The sequence below is a fragment of the Toxotes jaculatrix genome, chromosome 21 (assembly GCF_017976425.1).
Source record: "Toxotes jaculatrix isolate fToxJac2 chromosome 21, fToxJac2.pri, whole genome shotgun sequence".
Lineage (NCBI taxonomy): Eukaryota > Metazoa > Chordata > Actinopteri > Toxotidae > Toxotes > Toxotes jaculatrix.
Genome location: NC_054414.1, coordinates 3,466,179 through 3,488,055, shown reverse-complemented (window position 1 = coordinate 3,488,055; position 21,877 = coordinate 3,466,179). Strand labels below are relative to the sequence as shown.

The window sequence follows — 21,877 nt, the reverse complement described above, 5'->3', positions numbered from 1 at the left end:
GTTGCTTGTGTTAATTTCAATGATGCGAGCTGTTTTCGTGCCCGTGGCCTTGAAAAATAAAAAGCCCCGGCCCTTTTAATGGGAATATGAAACAATGTTTTGCCCTGGTAGTAAAGATACAAATTGTTTTTCTGTGATAATAACTTCTGTTTGATTGTGATCGCAGATTGTGTTCTTTGTGCTTGGTGTTTCAGATACTCCACCGGCTTGTATGAGACATGGACAGAGACTGTGGGCGAGAGTTCCCAGTACAACCTCAGCCTGCCGTTAATCAGCAGAGACCCGGACACTCGGCTGATCTCCGTCAACTTCAGCCCGCAGGTTTTTTTTACATTAAGCCCACATGCTAGAAAAACGGATCCAAGACAAGCTGCTAGATGTGTCACAGCTTATAAAGCTTTTACACTGAGAAACTGTGGACAAAGTCTCAGTGATATATTAGTTTGGTTATATATCAAGCTGATCTCTTTCATTAAATATCTTCCGGTAAGTGTCATACACCCGCCTGCAGCTGCATAGATCTTTAAATAAAGTTGTGTTTTCTCTGCACATTCATCTTTTTAATTAGTTGGGTCAGTGTTTCAATTTTTCATTTGAAGGCAGTAATGTTGGGGCCATGAAAAGTTGCTAACCAACCTCTCATTAATTTGAATTTTAGTAGAAAGTTTTCTACCACCAACAACGAAACTCTAGTGCCGAATATTCATGTTGTTAAAACTACTTTTACTGTGAAATTGGTCTTTAAAGATTTCGAAAACTGGCAGACAATATTGGCAGCCTGCGCCGATCAATCTCTAATTTGACCATGCAGACACAGTGAATGTCTTAATGTGTCTCTCAGTGCCTCTGTCTCCCCCTTGCTCAGCTGGCGTCTGTGTTGAGGGAAGTGAAGTACTTGGAGGCCAGACAGACCGAGACTATCCCTGAAACTGCAATGCAGATCTACACCATCAGGGGGCAACTGTGGCAGTATGTGGCCAACCTGGAGCTCACTGCGGGGCGATACAACAAGGTTGGTGCAGATTAGGTTATAGGCAGTCATAGTTGGCAGCAGAGGGAAAAAAATGTCAGACTCTAGATCTCAGTCTGAGGCTTTTTGTCCGTGTTAGCGTCAGTGTTCGAGGATGTTCAGGTCCTGCAGAACAACTATGCTATGCCATGTTATCCACCACGTTATTCTCTGTCATGCTAGCACTGTACAGTAGAAGCATTATTGATTTGTGTGGTGGTTAGTTTGACTTGAGATGAGACAATCTCCAGTATGTCCAACAAAGAAATGGTACTGGTACCGTTAATAGTAATGGTTCTTGACCTAACCTAACCCATTGTTAGTGGCTGTTGACAGAGTTTGCTTACAGATACTGTCTAGTATTTTTAGGCATCTTTAAACAGCTGATGCAAAGCATTGTAAGTTTCACATACATATAATTCCCTTCTCTTTCCATTGTATTTCTCTGTCTGTGTAGAGCTAAGGTTTAACAAGAGTTTAGTGAGTGGAAACAGGCTCCATTTACCTAATGATTCACAAAAATACAATGATTTTGCCAGTGTTATTTAGGACACAGTGCATTGCTTCCACTTTTCAATATGGTCCACATTTAAAATAGGCTGGCACTGATGGGTGGTTTTCCTTATCCAGACAGGCTATTTAGGTACAGATCACACGTGAATGCGAGGTGTAAAAGAGGTCACAATTTAACCTTTCCTTCTCTGGTCATACTGCCAGTTTTATACTGATATCTTAAAATAAACTGTATGACACTGCATTTGGTAAAAATCCTGGTCTGCCTGGATTTAGGTGACAGCTCAACATTTACATGTATATTTAAGATATATTAAATTAAGATTGGTAGCTTACCATCCTGACCTTTCCTTAACTGCCAGCTTGAGGACAAATTTTTGTGTTTTTCACCCCATTAGTGGTAAAAATCTAATCTGGTCCTGCTGAATGTCTGTAGACTTTTGGTCATGTTGACATATTTTTTAGGGGATTGTAATGGGAACTGGGCAAAGGGGCAAAATGGTAATTTCAATAATGTAGCATAAAACAATATACGAGCAATAACTGATGCAATTAACTCAGCCACACAGAGAACAGCGCCAACAAAGCTCTACATTTCATTGCTTCAGGTAGCTAAAAGTTCAAGTCCAATTAAGTCATAGCAACATGGACGGATCCAGAAACAGTGACTATAATGAGGACAACACCCCGTCTTGATGCTCTGGGCCTCTGTGTGGCCTTTCACTGGCAGTTATATTAAAATGATATTTCTGTGCACACTTAATGGGAGCTGGAAATCACATTACATCTCTCTCTCTGTTTCCTTTTTCTCTCTCCCACTGCCTGGCTGCAGGTGATGCACTCTCTGCTCGACGTGGAACATCCTCTGGTTCAGGGCCAGCTCAGGGACATCGACGCTCAGCTCCAAAAAGCAGAGGAGACTCTGAACTGGAACGGCCAAGGTCTGGACTCTCACTGATACTGACACATGCAGTTCCTGAGAAATTACACATTTAAATGTCTTATTTTTTTGCTGTTAAAGGGTCGGTACGTACATTACAAGAAACATGTTTTTCTCACTTACCTACAGTAGTATTTAGCAGTGCAGGTGGTTTTAGTAATATTGGTTCAGGTATTGAGATACCACAATAAAAGGGAGGTGAGTGAACTTCACATGTGGTGCTCACAGCTTTGAACAGCTACAGCAGGAGTCTTTTCAGAGGCAGGCTCACACTGGGTAATCCACAGACCTCGCTGGAGAAATAATGAAGAAAGTAAGAGTAAATACTCCCCATTCACTGTTAACAAAATATCTTTTTTTCATCATTATTTTATTAAGTGTTCTGTGTGGATTGTTAAAGGTGTTCTTGACAGACAGAGGTAAAGGGATACATAGCATAGGTTTAGGTTTTTAGTTCATTGTTGGATTTCAGCCTCTGACAGCAGCCCTGTAACACAAGATGAATGTTATATACGTGATCCGGCTGTGTTTACATTCTTTTATTCACACTGGGATAGACTGCAGCAGTGCTAAAGTTTGCCTTGTCCCACTGCTGCTGTGCAATAGCCTAATTTATGTACTCACATTCATTCACTGTGATAAAGAGCAGTGATTGCAGCATTCAGAACGTCTGCTGCAGCACTAATGACTTCTTTAGAGTTTTTTTTTTTTTCTCCAAATTCCAACATTAGAAACTTGCTGGAGAAAACACAAGCAGTCTAAGCTGACCTATCAGATATGTTCATTTGTTATCTCTCTAACCACTGTAGGCCTAATGTGCAGAACAGTGACAGTGTAGTTATGGTAGCTAGAAACAAAGACTCTGTAGCTACACTGTGCAATTAATTAATGAGCTTTAGAGTTATATGTGTAATGATGAACTGTGGACAGAGTTAGGCTAGCTGTTTCCCCCTGATTCCATTCTTTATGCTACGCTAGGCTAACCACGGACTCTCTGCTTAAAAGACTGACGTGACATTGATATTGATCTTCTCATCTCGCTCTCCGGAATAAACCACATCATTTCCCAGAATGCTGACCGGTTCCTTAAAGTGTTCATCTACACGAGGGGTTATTTTTGTTTCTCTTTGTTGACACCTTAAATGCTAAGCTGACAGTTAGATTGTAAGTCCAGCTCTGTGATGTCTTTTCCTCTTTCTGCTGTTGAAGTCTGAGTGGCTGCCGCTGCTCCTGCTACCCACACAAAATATTACTGCTGTATTATTCAGTGCACAGCCTCTTACTACAGATATTATTTAAGAAAGAAGAGCAAATGTAAAAACTACCTGAAATATTTCTGTATTATAGGACTATAGGATGGCAAACAGCTATACAGAGTGGTCAAACAGATATTTATTTGTATGAAAATTCACAGATTATAGAAATATTCTTCCCTCATTCCTTAATGTTTCCCTCCATCCTTTTCATTTCTAGGGCAGAGCGGGCTGCTGAGAGATGTCACACGAACAGAGAGGCTTTGTATTTTGAAAAAAAAAAAAAACATATAAAATAAGAATAGGAGAGGTGATCAATCATTGATAAGCTGTGACTGACACAGCGCTGGCAGGCATGTTGTTAGGTTTTTCGACCCCAGGATTCCCAGAAGAACGCAGCAGAAATGAGAAGAGTGTTTACGGTACATGCCAGTGCACGTGGCCGTCTGTGGGGACAAACTCACAATCCCTCTGCAGAACATAGAGTAGCTGCACACACTTATCTCCTTCATGCTGTGTTCTGTGTGTGTGTGTATGTGTGTGTATTTTCTGGATACTTACTGGATACTGCTTTAGGTTTATGTGGTGCTCAGAACTATTTTCTACTGTGCATCCTCTGCCCTGATAAGAATGCGTTATGCAGTGGAAAATGTAAAAGTGGAATTTCCTGTGTGTAGGAAAACCTAGCTTTCACTTCATTTTAGAACTAATAACATCATGTTCACATGTATATTATCGTTGTATCCATGTGCTCCATGTGCCAATAATTTGAGTATGTAACTTTTCCCTAAAAAAATGATTTTAGGCATAGGCGCTATAGACGTTAACCTAAGGCAAAACCAGCGGGTGAAACTGCTGCCTCCAACTTTTTTGTGGCCCATGTGGTTGAAAGGCTTGCACCACTCATAGATTCATACCCAGTGAGAGAAAGAAGAAGTGAAGTTCAGTCACACGCTCTCATTCTAGGTTAATGTATTCTTTTGTTTTCTACCCTTTTGACCTCTCAACCACACTTCTCCATCATCCGTCCCGCTCTAGGTATTTGGCAGTATATCCAGGAGGTGCGAGACTCTGTGTGTGACCTGGAGAGCCGACTCCAGAGAACCAAAGACAACGTGGAGGAGATCCAGGACTGCATGAGGTCCTGGGCCAGCCCTATGTTCGACAGGAAGGAGGGCAAAAAAGATGCGCTGCTCAGTCTGGAGGACAGGGCCGAGAGGCTGGACAGGTTTTACAATCTGATCCGGTCCTCAGGAGAAAAGATCCACTTCCTGCTTAAGGTAGTTGAAAGACATTTTCCTGTGGTTGTGTGAAATGTAAATAGGCTTTAAGTTTCACTCTCATTTCATCATTCTTTGGGATCATTCTGAAGTCAGTGATTTCTGATTTGCTTTGAAATGTTCACAGTAAATTTTAAATGTGGCAGAAATGGTGATTCAGTATCAGTGTTACTCTTTGTCACGTCTCAGAGCAATCTGGAGCTGTTCAGGGCCGAGCCGTCCTCTGAGGAGTGGAAGGCCTATGTGGAGTACGTCGACGACATGATCATAGATGGGTTCTTCAACAGCATCGAGTGCTCTCTCAAGTTCTTCCTGGATAACACAGGTAGCATGTTCGTGAGCAAACAGTCCGCAGAACAATCAACTCACGAAAAGAAACTCACTCTTACTATTTGTGGTGCTGCAGGGATCTGGGGGTATTATCTCAAAGCCAGAGTGTTGCCGCCAACCATAAATGTAATATTAAGCACTAATCACTACTGTGATTCCACCTTAAACTAAAAACATCGTCCTCCAGACAGCAAAGACATGGGCAGCTTCTTAGCAACACATCTTCAGGGTGTTTGATGTCAATTGGGTGTCCGCCTGTATTGGCTGTGGACATGAAATAGTTCTGGACTTGCTTGCTTGGCACAGGTTTTATCAACCAGTTTAGATGAACTGGGCTGTGGTTCAAGATGTGGTGGATTGTTGCCAGGCTGCGACTGCGTCCAATTCTTCCTCTCCTTGTTTGTTGGCTTCTGCTTCATCATCCTCTCCTTCCTGTCCTTCTCCTTGTGTGGGTTCAAAAAGTCTTTTATGATTAGGAAGCTTTTTCGAGAGTGAACCGACCCTGAAATTTCTCAGAGGAAGCTGCAAGAAGAGCAGGTGCTATAAACTCTATGGAATAAAGCTTCTGCTCTTCCCTTCATGCTGTATTTTGTTTAGTGTAAGAAAGATTATTCTTCTTTATGAGACGAAAGGAGATTTCACAACATCTTCTATCCAGAGAAATTTAAAACTGATAGTATTTTTTTTTAAGAATATATGAAATGAAATTGTGCATTGTATGAAATGTGACAAAACCACAGAGAATTATCACCTGACTCCGCAGTTCCTTCTCCTCTTTGCAGAGTTTTAGCGTAGGTGTTTACTCACTGTACACTACAGAAAGGAAGGGTTAGCGGGTGAAGTTAGCCTAGCATTTAGGCAATGAATTCAAAGTTCCTCCTGGGAATACACATATTTCACTCTAAAACTTTCACTTTAAAAAACATTTTTCTGGTACATTCTTCTGGTTTTCCAGACCAGAGAACTGGTGTGGCCCCTCTGTTTGAGGCTCAGCTGGATCTGAAGGTTCCTGACTTGGTGTTCACTCCTTCTCTGGAGTTTCGGGATGGAGACGGTTTCTTTGAGCTGGTGGAAAGCCTCATCAACGACGTGTTCAGAATTTCCTCGCTGGTGCCACGCCTCGCCCAGCACAGCCCCTTCCCCCACTACCAGGCTGACATGGAGGACATGGCCGACCTGGCAGACATGCGTCAGCGTCTCATGGAACGTGTGCGGGGTGTCATGGCACAGTGCTGCGAGATTCGCAACTCTCTGGAGCACTACAGCTACCTGTACGTGGACGATAGGAAGGAGTTCATGCGTCAGTTCCTCCTGTATGGCCACGTTCTTACCAGCCAGGAGCTGGAGGCTTACGCTGATGATGGAGTCCCAGAGAACCCACCAACACTGGACAACTTCAGGGAGCAGGTAGACAGGTGAGTATTGATTAAGCAGATGAATTTAAAGAGTCGGAATATGATTTAATTTTTCTTTAAAGAGAAGTTTGGACTTAAGATTAGGCTTAGCTTAAAGATCAGGTAAAATAAGCCTGAGGGTTAAAGTTACCTTCTATGTACCTTAGTGAAATCTTTGTCATAATACTGCAGGTATGAGAAGATCTATGAAGAGGTGCAGGGTCTGGAGCCAGTGCAGGTGTTCCACGGGTGGATGAGGGTGGATGGCCGTAGCATGAAGAGCGCCTTACTCAACATCATCAAGAAGTGGAGCTTCATGTTCAAACAGCACCTAATCGACCATGTAACCAACAGGTGAAGCAATATTTAAAACACTCAGGGGTTTTGCTGCTACAACCTTATTCGATCTGGTAAAACCATTTGATGTGATTTGATTTGATGACATCCTTCAACAGAATTGAGTAGAGCTGCTCATGACAGGTAAACTCTTGTGAAGCTGATAAAGTGCCCCTTTAATGATCATGGCTGTGTATCCCCAGTCTGTCAGATCTGGAGAAGTTTATCAGTGTGGCTGAGGCTGGCCTGGGCCAGCAGGTGGAGGAGGGTGACTGCAGTGGCCTGGTGGGGGTCATGGGTCACCTGCTGGCTGTGAAGGAAAGACAAAACACCACAGATGCCATGTTCGAGCCTCTGCAACAAACCATCACTCTGCTAAAAGTGTATGAGCAGGAGCTGCCTGACGTGGTCTACAAGCAGTTAGAGGTGAGGACTGATGCTCAGTCGTTTCTGACTGTCATTTCTTTTACCTGCATGCGTTTCTTCCAGCTGAGACAGAGCTATTTCTCTTACTTTTTCTTTGTGTCTTCCAATTGCCCATCTCTGTTCTACACTCTTCCTCCCGGCCATTCATCACCTGTCACCCCTGCCCTCCTTGTTTATCTCTCCTCTTCTTCATCTCCCTCTAATGTATCTATCTGTTTATCTATTGGTCTCTCCGTAGGAGTTGCCCGAAAAGTGGAACAACGTGAAAAAGCAGTCGGTGTCAGTCAAACAGCAGGTGGCGCCGCTGCAGGCCATCGAGGTGGCCAGCCTGCGTCGGAAGTGTGCTACATTCGATGTGGAGCAACACAACTTCAGAGAGCACTTTCGCAACAACGGGCCCTTCAGGTAGCTTTTCTTCCTCTGAGAGTTTGATTGGAAACAGTTCACTTAGTTTAACATCCCATAAGTCTACTTATTAATATGTTTGTCAACCACTACAACTCATATGAAGCATCTATTACTGACAGTAAGTGAAGGACACACGAGCAAATGTGATAAAATCTTAAAAATGACCTCATGTCTGCTCATAGCTAATGTTTTATGTATTGTTAACAGCTTATTAATTGTTATACATGTGCTGCTTATAAATGCTCAATAGAGGGAAGATCAAATTTGTGTTTCATTTGAATTTTCCAGTCAGTCAGTGAAAGCAACACAGGTTACGTAATAGCTTTTTTTTTTCCTGGTGACTAAGTTCAGCGAGTATGTTTAAAAAGATAAGAATGTCACCTTTCCTTCCTTCTCACTTGATAATAGAGAAGTGTTATCTTGAGGCTCTCACATCCGACAAGGCTAATTGAATCTTAATATAATGTTAATTAATTCATAGGTAGAGATGCTTCGTCATAATGTCTAATTGTCAGATTAGTTATGTGTGTAATTGGTGTCTTAATAACCTGGTGATTATTTTCCCATTAATGTCATGGAAGCCGTTGTTAATTGTCACAGTGCGCGGTTAGGTCTGGTTATGCCGCAGCCAAGTCAGGCTTGGCAAAACTGCAGCCTTTCATTACCTAAACACAGCCTGATTTATACTGGGCTTGTACGAATGTGTGTGTGTGTGTGTGTTTTGATGGCTGCCTGGGCGCGCTCATGCATCTGTCCAGGTTTGACAGTGAGAGCCCCTACCAGATGTTGGACACGTTCCACTGGCAGATCCAAGAGCGGGAGGCGGTGATGGCCTCCCTGGTGGAGTCAGCCAGCCTGTTTGAGGTCACCATTTCAGAGTACAAACAGCTCCGACAATGCAGGTAAAGCCCGAAGCTGAAGGAGACGGTACTGCAGGCATGTGCCAAATTTGAAACTAATGAGCCGTTACCGCATTCACAGTCAGTATCTAAAGTGTTGCCATTTTCATGCTGGTATAATTCACTTTGCCCATTCTCCTTCATCTCCAAGGCGGGAGGTGGGCCTGCTGAAGGAGCTGTGGGATATGATCACCGTGGTGGAGTCTAGCATGGCGGCGTGGAGGACAACTCCCTGGAGAGAGATCCAAGTGGAGGACATGGAGCAGGAGTGCAAACGCTTCTCTAAAGATATACGGGGCCTGGATAAAGAGGTGAGGAGGCAACGCGATCAGGATGTTTAACATATCTAAGAAAAGTGTGTGAGGCTGAGAGGCACAGGAAAAATGACATGAATAAGTAACTTCCAACTGCAATTGACCATTCAGTAAGCCTGTCCATGAACATCCCGTTACCCATCAAAGCCGTAAGTAAATGTAACTAGGCATGGCAGGCCTGACAAAGCAAGGAAGTTGGAATAACTGACTGTTAGTTTGTGGGGTTAAAAGCTCTGTTCACGATAGAAGCTGATGTGGAAACTGGTCCTGGAATCTGTCAGAATTTAAGCAAATATTAGCAGATCTGTCCTGCTCTTTGTTTTGTTTGGGGAATATTACAGTCTAGCAGCTCCAGCCAGTTTCACCTGAGACAGAGTTAAAATTGCCAAACACAGAGTTAGTCCTTGTCCTAAAAGTATTTGTAGTTAGCCATAAAGTGTAAATTTGAGACCCCTGTAGATATTCTAAATTTAAAACGAGTCCGCTGGCTGCATTCAAAAATCAGTTGGATACCTGCATCTTCAATGAACCCTCTGAGATAACCCTCAATAGCCCTCGTACTGATTCCCAGCCTTTGTCTCCTGTAGGTCAGAGCATGGGAGGCGTACACAGGTTTGGACAGCAGGGTAAAGAACCTCCTCATCTCCCTCCGGGCTGTGGCAGAGCTCCAAAACCCGGCCATACGAGCCCGACACTGGCATCAGCTGATGGCTGCTACTGGAGTCCGCTTCACCATGGACCAGGTTTCCAATTCATTCTTGAAGATAAGCAATACGAGCAGACTGTGGTTATAATTCTGTTTGTGACTTTGGGTGAATACTATCGTATTATTGTTGGAATTATTGGTACACTCGCAGCAGTTTTTAATATTCGAAATAAACAGTGGTGTTAATAGTGTTCCACTAATTTAAGGGAGAGCTTCAAGAGGGCATACACACACACACACACACGCACGCACACACACACGCACACACACACACACACACACACAAAGACAGTTTATTCCAGTTATTTTCTTATTTTCCTCCCTGCATCCTCACTAGATGTGTTTGTGCTGCAGGAGGAAGATCAGATGAGAGTTGTTAGAACTTACCAGCTGTTTAGTTTGCACAAAAACATATTACAGAGGCTGAATTGGCTCGCTTTGGTATGAGATTTTTTCAGATGCAAAGGACCTTATAGAACTAGCTTCAGCCGCCTATAGGAAAGGAAAGTAACACGAGAAAACAGTTAAACCTGTTTCACTTTTAATCCTTTACCAGCAACCTTCCTTTAAAGGGTGGTGCGTGCAAATGCTAAAACAAGTGGATTACTTTTTATCATTAGATGTTTTCCATGAATATTTATGTAAAGGTTACAAGGATTTACAGCATTGCTTACAAGGTAAGGAGATGCCATATGTTAAAGGTTTAAGGATTTTTACAACAGGCTTCTCTTCTGCTTTACAAAGCACTGTCTAGAGCTGAGTGATTAATTGTTTTCATATCAAAAATGAAAAAGCATATTGACTGAGAGTGCATGAGCGGTCGATATCTTTTGTTAAAGCACGTCATGTTGTTTTAAGCTAATCACTTTAAAGTTTCTGAATTCAGAGATTAAGGATTCAAAGCAGTGAAGCTGCTCGTTGTGGCTGTCTGTGAGGCTAACATTAGCTCAAGCATCGACATACTGGCAGTCAGCTCCAGTGCTAGCGGTACTAGCAGCCTGTTAATATTTTACGCAGTGCTAGCATCCTGCTGTGGGTGGTAATAGGTTAACACTGCTTTCAGGCATTCGATGTTACTCCTGTAGTAGCTGTCATTGCCTGCAGGTGTGCTTTGTTCCCTTGTTAAAGTGAAACCAGCAATCACGCCTGCTCACCTGTAATATGTTACTAACATCATCATGTTATATAATGCAGCTTATGTGAAGTGCAGGTAAAGTACTGATGTAGTTTTCTGTGAGCAGGAGACCACTCTGGCTGAGCTCCTGCAGCTCAACCTGCACTGCTTTGAAGAGGAGGTGAGAGGGATCGTGGACAAGGCTACTAAAGAGATGGGAATGGAGAAAGTCCTCTCTGAGCTCAACTCCACGTGGACAGGTACAAGACACTTTGTTTAGCCAGACTTACAAAATGAGACTTTTTCATCTTACCATCCACAGTCTGTGACCAAATGTGTCGATCTCATCCAGGTATGCAGTTCCAGTATGAGCCCCACCACCGCACCCAGGTGCCTCTGCTGCGCACGGACGAGGAGCTGATAGAGACGCTGGAGGACAACCAGGTCCAGCTGCAGAACCTCATGTCTTCCAAGTACATTGCACACTTCCTGGATGAGGTGTCGTCGTGGCAGGGCAAGCTGTCTGTAGCCGACTCAGTCATCTCCATCTGGTTCGAGGTGCAGCGGACGTGGACCCACTTGGAAAGCATTTTCATTGGCTCAGAGGACATCCGCTCACAGCTGCCCGAGGTTACAGCCAAACGCCTCCGCATATCCTGAATAGATAGATCATATACATGCACACACTCACTCAGATAATTACATCTCTTGATTTCAGGTATACATCAGTGACAAGCTCATATGCATGCAGGCCTTAACCTGCACCCTCGTCATTTCCATATGAACCCAGATAGCATGACTGTTATAGCTCTTAATTAAGAAGGCATTAATTAGTCCATACTCCCAGTTTAGGAGCTGAGATTACACGACTTTTTAATTGCTCCCATGATGTTCAGGCTGTTCTTAAACCCAGATGTTTGCTATTAAACCTGTGATTCTCCCCCTCTCTCTCTTGTGGGAACCTAAATCCCCTGGCTGGGCTCCCTCGTGAAATCCTCTGCAGGACTCTAGGCGCTTTGAGGGAATAGATACCGATTTCAAAGAGCTGGCAAACGCTGTGCATCAAACGCCCAACGTAGTGGAGGCCACCAATAAACCAGGCCTGTTTGGTAAACTGGAGGACATCCAGAGCAGGTAAGAAGTCTTTCTTTTCTCTGCTCCTTATGTCTGTTATCAGAGGCAGTCTTGTACGGGGTTTTTTACTTCTTACACATTCATACATACACAGACTGACACTGTGTATTTCTCTCTCTGCAGGCTGTCTCTCTGTGAGAAAGCTCTGGCAGAATACCTGGACACCAAGCGTCTGGCCTTCCCGAGATTTTACTTCATCTCTTCAGCTGATCTGCTGGACATCCTGTCTAATGGGACCAACCCACACCAGGTGGCTTCAACTAATTTTTGCCTGAGGCGTAGCGTTGAATATTATGCTTCAGTCTGTTCACAGAGTCAGAAAAAAAAAAACAATTCATTGTCTTTATGCAGCACTTTCTACAAGTTACTTTTTAACATTTTTTTATAAAACCATGTTCCATTGCAGCATTTAGCTCTTTTGCTGACTGCTGTAGACTTTTGTACTTCCATCAGTGCCCACACAGGGGCAATGTCGCTCATAGTTTTGCAGCCTGCTCCAGCCTCCATCACCGGGACATTGTCTTATGCAGTTCCAGAGAAATAAATCACTGTTAAGCACAACTTGCCACTAAATCTCTCTAAGAGGAAGTTAGCAGGCATGCCGCAGAACATGGGGCCTGCCCTTCTATTAACAATTCTGAAAATCAGTAATGAAACGTTATTTATTTGCACAGAGGCAAAGAGAATACCAGTCAGACCGTGAGCTGAGTATAAATTGATCCTGAGCTTAATGTGTCTGTGTGTTTGCTCAGGTCCAGAAGCATCTGTCTAAGCTGTTTGACAACATGGCAAAGATGCGATTCGAAGCAGACGGAGAAGGGAATCCTTCTAAGACTGGACTGGGCATGTACAGCAAAGAGGAGGAGTATGTCCCCTTTAATCAGTCCTGTGACTGCACTGGACAGGTAAAATAGACCCGTAATCCTTTTCATGTCTTTAAAATTGTGGTGCCATTACTTCTCTAGGTTGAGCTAAATGCTAAAGACATTTATTATCTCCGTCTTCATTAGATGGCTGGGGCTGTGTGTAGATGAATGACATGAGATGAGAAAATTCACTTACCTGCCCTTTTCTGTAATGGAAGGACATTGAGGAAAATATATGGCAAATACAGATATCATAACCCACAATAAAGGAGACAAATGAAATTGAGTCTGTCGTTGCCCCTGGGGTTTTGCATATCAAAGCCCATAAATCCATTAATTTTCCATTACATCCCATAGTATTTGCCTGACTCCACATCCACTCTAATGCTTATTAATGACCTCATTAGGGTCCATTGATAAGAGAGCCGTTGGTGCTTACGTGACAGACAGTGCAATGTTTTTCTACATTTGTATTCATTGGTCTGTTTTTGGTTTTTGTCTTTGTGTGTGTGTTTGTGTGTGTGTGTAAGGTGGAGGTGTGGTTGAACCGGGTGCTGGACACCATGCGCTCCACAGTTCGCCATCAGATGACTGAGGCAGTGATGGCCTACGAGGAGAAACCCAGGGAGCAGTGGCTGTTTGACTATCCAGCTCAGGTAAACAGGCTCAGTGGGATGAATGCAAAGAGTTAACTGATGACACTCACTTTGGGGATTTTTTGTCCCCAGTCCTCAGTCACCTCATCCAGCATTGTGGATGGATTGGCACCAAAATCATGTCCATGTCTCCCATAGATATTTCAGTCCAGTGCACACACTCACTAATGCTTTACATACACAGTTGAGTATTTTGAACAGCGAGGAAGAGTGTGATAGGGAGTGGGAACAAATACGGGTGTGTATCTGTCATAATGGAACACTTCCTCCGACCTGGAAATGCTTATCATTTGGAAAAGTAAGTATTTGATGTTCTGAATGGCAAAATATGTGCCTGATACCACTGATTCAGGTGTGGCACACAGCTGAAAGTTTAAATGTTATAAATCAGCAGTGTAGAAATGTCTGTTCATTTATGGTCTGATGTCGCACCACAATCTGTGACCCATCACTTTCTGTGCTACTACAGATTTCAAGTATGAGACGCAGGCTGATGGGTTGACCAGATGTCAACAGATGAAGTGGGTGTGATGTTCAGATACAGTAAATCTTTATGCTACCTGACACCATCAGTATAGCAGTCCAAATTTGTGATTGTATCTGTAGTGTTTAGATACGGTCTCACATTTTTAAATCTGTCTTAGTCACTATTTATTTTGACCCAGAAAGCAGCGTCACACACAAAAAAACTGACTTTGACACCAACATCTTTCAACTTGTGCCATACTGTAGTAGGTATTCATGCTTTCCATGTTAATGTTAATCCAACAAAAGAATTAGAACTGCCATGTAAGCTGTGAATCAATACTGGTATTTATATCTTTACCTGAAAGAGAAGTATTCTTTACTGCCTTACCGTGGAGTGACTCTAATTCTTCTTTGGAGAATGTAAATTGTAAATGAAAACATAGATTAAATTATGTTTTCTTTTCACCCCTAAGAAACATGCAGTATTGTTTTTTAACAGTGAGTAGTATCTGCAGGTCTTCCACTTCACCTGAACATGGGCCAGGGAAAACAATATATATATTAGTCAGAAGGCAAAGTCACCCTGTAGCCTGAGAGGCAAGACTCAGGATAAAGCATGGAAAGCATTCAGCACTCCACATGAAGCGTATTGCTGTGAGAGCATGGTCAGAAAATAAATTGACGTAAACGAGCATGTCAACATTTTTAACATCTCGGAGCTTCTCTCGTGTTCATCACGACAGCTGGACAGGAAGAGGACACTGTTTAGAGAGATTTAGGAAGAACATCAAAGAGTAAGGGATGAAAATAGGATTCTAAAAAGTGAGGGGGACATCTCCCTCTGATCTTCAGTTGAAATTATGCCCTTGACAGATTAATGGCCGGGCCACATAAAACCTGCTCAGCCCCTCCAGTGTTCACTGAAGCTGACTTTTCACACTGATCAGCAAAAAAAAAAAAAAAAAAAAAAAAATTGCCACGGTTGTTAAAAATTAACTTCGCATTTCAATCCAAATTTTCCCACTCCCAGAAATAACTCTAAATAAACTCTAGGTTCTAAAGGCAAGGGGTTGCCAATTTTATGCATGAAGCATATGGGCCTATATTAAGCCCATATGCTTCATCTGTCTTTGTTGGCTCATTTCCTACATTTGTCTTAGATGCTGTCTTATTTCTAATATCTGAGTAACCTTAAATACAGGAATCCGCCTACATAACCTTCCATCACCTCTGAATCCGCCTGTGATTTCTTTCACTGTCTTGGATTCAGGTGGCATTGACCTGCACTCAGATCTGGTGGACGTCTGATGTCGGCATGGCTTTCGGCCGTCTGGAGGAGGGCTATGACAACGCCATGAAAGAGTACTACAAGAAACAGGTGTCCCAGCTCAACACCCTCATCTCCATGCTGATTGGCCAGCTTACACCTGGCGATCGGCAGAAGGTCATGACCATCTGTACCATCGACGTTCACGCCAGAGACGTGGTGGCCAAGATGATCGCTCAGAAGGTGAGGGGGGGGCACAGCGGATAAATCTGGCTAAGAGCATGTAGTAAATTCTTATACATGCATGGTGACTGTTGCTGTATTTCTTGAGAGGCTATTGCTATCACCAGTGAGTAATTCATTCAAGATATTCAAGACAGGTATCTCATTACCATAATTAGTGGCTGGAAAAGCACAGATTATTTCAGGCTTCATATCAACCTTCTGTCCTCTTTTTTTTAAGGTGGAGAATTCTCAGGCTTTCATGTGGCTCTCTCAGTTGAGACACAGTTGGAGCGAGAAGGAGAAGCATTGTTTTGCCAACATCTGCGATGCCCAGTTTGTCTACTCCTACGAATACCTGGGCAACACGCCGCGATTAGTCATCACTCCTCTAACAGACAGGTACGGGGGTTTCATTCTTTGTGCCTTTGTTCGGACCGAGAGGCAACAGAGCAACATGATTGCTTGTCAACTCGCCGATAGCCAGGTGAAGCTATTTCATTTGACCGTCAGCTTGCTGTTGCTGCACCGAGCTTCCATTCTCGCACGTCACATGTGCTGTTCACAACGACTATGGTGAAATGTCAAGCAGAATTCTCAGTAAATACTGGAACAATAGGTGCTTGATGTCAGACTGAAGTAGATAAAAGCAGGCTTCTAGCTGACAACATGTGACTGAGGTAACAGAGATGGCAGATCCCATTAACTGTAGCTAAGTAACTAATGAAACGAACGTTAGCTGCTTCAGTTGGTTGGAAACACGACTAACTTTTTAATGGTTCCAGCTGACTCGTTTGAAAATGAGAACTGAGGATTTAGATATGCACTTGATGGCCACATACATGTCACAGCATTAAAAGCCAGAACTATGTTGTGATCACTGTATGTCAGAAAGTTACAGGACATGGATGTAAAAAAAAAAACATTGTCCTCGTTTTGCAGGTTAGCTAGTTAATCCTAACATCATAAAGAAAAAATAAAAAGTCAGACTGATTTCATTCTATCGTAACCATGTTTGGCTCTTCAGCTTATGTATTTGGAATTTATAGGCTTTATTGTTTGTGTTTTCAACAGCATGTTTCACATTTAATTTTACAAGAGAAAAGGTAAGAGGTTTATCAAACAGTCAGTTGGCCAAATGCAGCCAGCCCATTCACTCACATAGGTTAAATAAAACAAGTGCTTAGCAATAATATTTGGTTTATAGCCCTTTGCAGAATGATCAAACCTGCCAATTTGCATGAAGGCAATTTAGAGTCCATTATTACATTTTCAAAAGTCCATCTGCATTGATGATTTTTTTTTTCCTTAAAGACTGAGAAGAGGATACAAACATCTCATCTGATAAAAACAAAAACCATGTGACACATTCTGAGACTCCTGATTTGAATCATTATGTACACCCACCACAAGCAAAAAGCTTTTAGAACAACTCAGCTCGGGCACTTTGCCAGCAGCTTGTTTGTTCACATGCACATGTTTCTGCAGTATTCCTGATAAAGTTTTAACTACACAGAGATGAATACCTGCCTCCCAGAGCCCTTTGGCAAACTGCAGCGTTTGACTGTATGGTTTTCCAGACTGACCAGTATTCCCTTTGAAGCCTGAACAAAGCAGAAACAATGGGCTTTGATGGCTGGATCAGCGGCCGCATAGCAAGACTTCACCATATGGTGCATGCCCTCGCCGCGGCCCGCTACGACTCACACAGTTTGCCACAGGCTTTCATTTCAACAATGGACCATGGACCAGGGGGCTGGGTGTCAAATCCTTTAATCCACGACTTGAGAAAACAGATAAAAGCATGTTTGCTTTGTGATATTGTTACACTGCTTTCTTTGCAGTGGAGTAGGCAAGTGAAAACCCGACACCACCAAACATCAGTTTGTGAAAGTGAAAACCTTGTTTTTAGCTGGGCATGATGGGTGTTTGAGCGTATCCTAAAGGCTTTTAAAGAGTCAGTTTACCCAAATTACAAATAAAAACCAGTACCTCTAAGCACAGCAAGTTAATTCTAACAGCACATTTCAACAATTTAGCAATTTAAAGCACTTTACATAACCCATAAGAAGGCACTGAGACAATATATAAAAGAAACACAAAGCAGTATAAAGAGACAAAGAAATGAAATAAAACAAAATAAACAAGAATAAAAAAAATGACACTGGAGTTACATTCAGTCTAAGGTATTAGTTAATAATCCCAAATGTAATTTAATAAAACACAGTGGCAAACAGAGCAGTATTTAGCCCTGATTTAAATAAACTGAGAGTTGGAGCAGACCTCCATTTTTCTGGGAGTTTGTTCAAACTATCTGGTGTGTAGAAAACAGAATCTGCCTCTTCTCCATGTTTAGTTTTGACGCCTGAGACAGTAAGCAGACGTGTCCCCGGACAATCAGAGAGGTCTGGACGGGTCATGATGCAGCAGCAAGAATAAATGACATGTATTTTTCCAGTAGTAGTATTTTAAAATCAATTATTTGACACACTGGAAACCAGTGCAGAGATCTGAGACCTGAATTGAGGAGGCAGTGAGAACTCTTAACAGCAGCGTTCTCTGTAGCTGTGTCTCGAACAGAGACAGACAACAGTAGTTGAACCTACTAAATGCACTGAAAAGTTTTTCAAAGTCTTGCTGAGAGAAAAGTCCTTAAATTATTGCTCTATTTTTAAGGTGATTCAGTTGAAATATTAGTCTGAGTCCATGATTACACCATGACATAGTGTGGTGCTTAACCACAGATTTAGCCAGAGATTCAAGGTGAGCAAAAGTTGAGTGTCGGTGCTGTGTGCCACGGGACATCTAGTGATATCTAGTTTGGTTTTTGTAGTTTAGGATAATCCACACACTTCATTGTGTACAGTTTTCACTTGAGCTACTTTCCACTGACAAAAATACAGGCCCTTAGAAAGTTGTTGTCAGTGCTTTAACCAGAGATTATCCTGGGAAACAAGGACATTGTTTCTGTAGAGATGTCTGAATGGAATTTGAGTGCTGTGGTATTGTTATCTGTATGTTCCTGTTGCAGTTGTGCAGGCTATAAAAACAAATTTCCTGTGGGACAATAAAGACTACATCTATCTAATTTTTAGATGATGTGAGGCTCACAAATGAAATTCAATTCACCTCCATTGTATTGAGGTGGGGGCGAAAAATAAAAAGTATTATCTCAGAAGATTATCTGTGTGGCTGGATACCACTAGACGTAAATTAGAAAATATGGGTTTTTTGTGTCAGGACAACATAACTCAAGGTCCGCTTACTGCAGAGGGGTTGTATAACATCTCATGCATCAGCAGTGGGGAAACATTGCATCAGTGAAATGGCAAGTACACCAGACGAGGGACTAAATGAAGGCTGTGAGACGTGGTTGAAAGGTCCAGTAAGAGCTGGTAAGTGGAATTCCACATTTAGCTCATAAAATGACCATACAAACGTAAGAAGACCTTGAGTTTAGATTATTTTGTGAGGTCAAATCTTTAGGATTCAAGAACACTTATAGTTCTTTTTCACACAGGAAAAGCTCATGTGTCACTGATAACATTCAAGATGGCTCCGTTCTATTGAAGTGTCCCAGTAAGTCATGATAGTGTGACAGAGAGCCAGCATACACAATGGACTCTGTCATATAAGACATTTTGTCTTGTCTAAGTAGGAAAGGATTAGGTCGAATTAATAACATTAATAATGGCGGCATTCATTTTAGATGAACCTGTTTCAGGGCCCTGGCATTGTGCATGCTCACTCACTGACATGCCAACATGCCTGCTGCACTAAATGGAACAGAGCCATTGTTAATGCTGATTTACACCTGTTTTTCTCCATCTCCCGACAAGTCAAAATGTCTGCTATGAAAATGGTCCATAACAGGACCCTGAAACTGAAGCAGCTAAATGGAATTCAGCTATCATCATGTTATTATCACACCTTTGCTTTTCCTTCTGTGATATGTCAAAACTTCTGCTGTGAAAAAAGACCATCTGAACCTCTTTGTGTTTGAAATGATAAACATGATTATAATGTGGTGACAGCAGAGATAAAGGAAGTGTCAATCCATGCTTATAGAGCTGAGAGGATATGGAATGAACACAGGCCTGTATGCACTTGTTTACTCCAAGCTGAATATACTTAGTGTGGTGTGTTCACCCTCTGCAGCAGTATAATTAGGCTAAAAGAATCACTCGTGCTAATCTATAACAGCAGGAACGTTATCGGCACAATGTTAGCATTCGCTCAATACTGCAGGATCTCCAAAGCTGCACCATTATGCAAAATGTCAGGAATATTTTACCCAGCTAACGCACATGCACACGCGTGCACGCACACACACGCGCGCGCACACACACGCACACACAGAGACCAACAGAAAGACAGAGAGAGAGAGAGAAGAATGGAAAGAGAATGAGTCAGACAGACACACTGATATATAGCTAATTCTTTTAAAAACACCGGAATGAAACAAGTCACCTTGTCACAGCCACCCAGTTTAGTTTCACCCTCTCGTCTTTTATCTGGCTTTAGTTATTCTGAGCAGGATATCCTTATCCTCAACGACTGATTGTGAGATTTTTGGCCATATTTCAGGGGAGAGTCATAAAGCCCGTTGGCACTGGTATCCGGATGATACACTGTATACAGATAGGATCATTTGTCTTCTCTGAGCTCCTGTCTCTCGTTATGCTTTCCAATATTTTCCCCTTCCATACATCATCTATTAACCAGCAGCTCATTAAAATCATTGCTATATTGATATTCAAGGCAAACCATAGTGTTTATTGGCCTGATCAATGAAGTCCTGATTGTCTCCATCAGTTCACGTCCGTGATGCTGCTGCTTTGTTATTGATACTAGATGGGCAGACTGTTTGTTAGTCCTGACAGGCTTTTGCGGGAGAAGCAATCACTGGCGTCACTAATCAGCCCGTGTGATAATCAAAGCACAGGAGCAGATTATATTATCATATAATGAGGTTATGTGTGATGACGGCTGAGCCGACACCAAGACGTTGTCAGTGCTGGTTAGAAGACGGTGTCAACTCAGGATTTGTCATTTGTTATTGTGTGCACTTCTTGTAATGCTGCTACAGAAACGAAGCCTTTTTTTCTGTCGTGCATTTCTTTAAAGTCAATCTGGGAAATTTAAAGTGGCAGCGCGATGGCGGGGCCATGTAGATCCTAATGTTTTCCCATGAATTTAATTATTATTTTGCACTAATATATATCTTTTTTTGGGGGGAGGGAAAGATTGTGATTTCATATTTGTTGGACTTTGTGATATTAGTTGAAACAAGTTTCAGTACATCTGAGTGGTTACCTGGGAGCATCTGTCTTTACAGGTTTGGCCTGAGGTTATGAATGCTGCAGTGACAGAGGGGAAAGTCCTTTGCGTGCATGCTGTTTCAGTGATTTGAGGCGCTGGAGAATTGTTGTTGACTAATTATTTGTAGCATAATGGTGATCCTCTGCACTCGCTGCTCCACCGGTTAGATGCCACTCTGCAGTCTGATCTGGTGCTGAAGGCTTGAATGTCTCATTAAGCCACTTGTTGAACCATCTGTGTAGTTTTTATTACAGATTTTGACTTCACTCCATTTCTACTTATTCTAAACAGTTATTTTACCACACAGCTGGACCTGTATGTTTAGACCATGGTTTAGAGACAATGTCTTTGTTTTACTGTTGGACATATGTTAGTCCAGTGTGCAAACACACAGGTGCACCCATGCTAGAAATCCTGGAGGTATTTTGCAGAAGAAACGGGAATAGATTTTTGCAAGACTTACTGGGAACTCTCAGTTCCTCTGTTCCCAGCATGCATTATTGTGAAGACAGAGAAACAGTGTGGAGTTTGGAGTGTGCCACCAGACTAATGATGTGTTGTTTTGTCAGTGTTTAAAAGGCAGTTATAAAGTGATTTATTAAACTCGCATTTAAATGATGCATTAATGAATTTGAACCGTGAAACTGTATAAATAAACATTTAAATTTGCTAAGTAATAATTTAGTTCCTCTGTTCTGCCTTTAAAAGAACAGTTTAACATTTTGAACTACCATTATTCTGTTTTGCCTGCATGTGAAGTACAGAGCTGGAGTCAAGAGGTGAAAAGCCGAGCTTAGCATAAAGACTGAAAGCAGTTCAATTTCACTTTGATCTGCAGAGACAGAAATTCAAAAAATATATACTGTACAAATTGTGGTTGTAGGGGTTAAGTGAGTTATATGCTAAAAGTATTTCTTGGTGAACAACAGCTGGCGGTGGTGACTTCCTTGTTCCTTCCTTGTCTTGTTGTCGCAGTTAGGTTCCACCCAGCAGATATTCTGCATGGACGTCCCTCTAAAT

At 42.3% G+C, this 21,877-nt stretch overlaps 1 protein-coding gene across 1 annotated transcript in view; it reads left to right on the top strand.

The window, feature by feature from the left end:
• The window catches only part of dnah9 (dynein, axonemal, heavy chain 9), a 114,969-nt gene that overhangs the window by 8,427 nt on the left and 84,665 nt on the right, over window positions 1-21,877 (top strand). Inside the window, exons 13-32 of the mRNA XM_041029408.1 lie at window positions 195-321; window positions 866-1,012; window positions 2,355-2,463; window positions 4,754-4,995; window positions 5,185-5,320; window positions 6,281-6,740; window positions 6,912-7,073; window positions 7,259-7,481; window positions 7,720-7,886; window positions 8,648-8,791; window positions 8,940-9,099; window positions 9,690-9,845; window positions 11,050-11,182; window positions 11,275-11,552; window positions 11,926-12,056; window positions 12,180-12,306; window positions 12,809-12,961; window positions 13,453-13,578; window positions 15,317-15,556; window positions 15,777-15,937. Coding sequence (XP_040885342.1) covers window positions 195-321; window positions 866-1,012; window positions 2,355-2,463; window positions 4,754-4,995; window positions 5,185-5,320; window positions 6,281-6,740; window positions 6,912-7,073; window positions 7,259-7,481; window positions 7,720-7,886; window positions 8,648-8,791; window positions 8,940-9,099; window positions 9,690-9,845; window positions 11,050-11,182; window positions 11,275-11,552; window positions 11,926-12,056; window positions 12,180-12,306; window positions 12,809-12,961; window positions 13,453-13,578; window positions 15,317-15,556; window positions 15,777-15,937 — 3,582 coding nt within the window. The remainder of the gene's footprint in view (window positions 1-194; window positions 322-865; window positions 1,013-2,354; window positions 2,464-4,753; window positions 4,996-5,184; window positions 5,321-6,280; window positions 6,741-6,911; window positions 7,074-7,258; window positions 7,482-7,719; window positions 7,887-8,647; window positions 8,792-8,939; window positions 9,100-9,689; window positions 9,846-11,049; window positions 11,183-11,274; window positions 11,553-11,925; window positions 12,057-12,179; window positions 12,307-12,808; window positions 12,962-13,452; window positions 13,579-15,316; window positions 15,557-15,776; window positions 15,938-21,877) is intronic.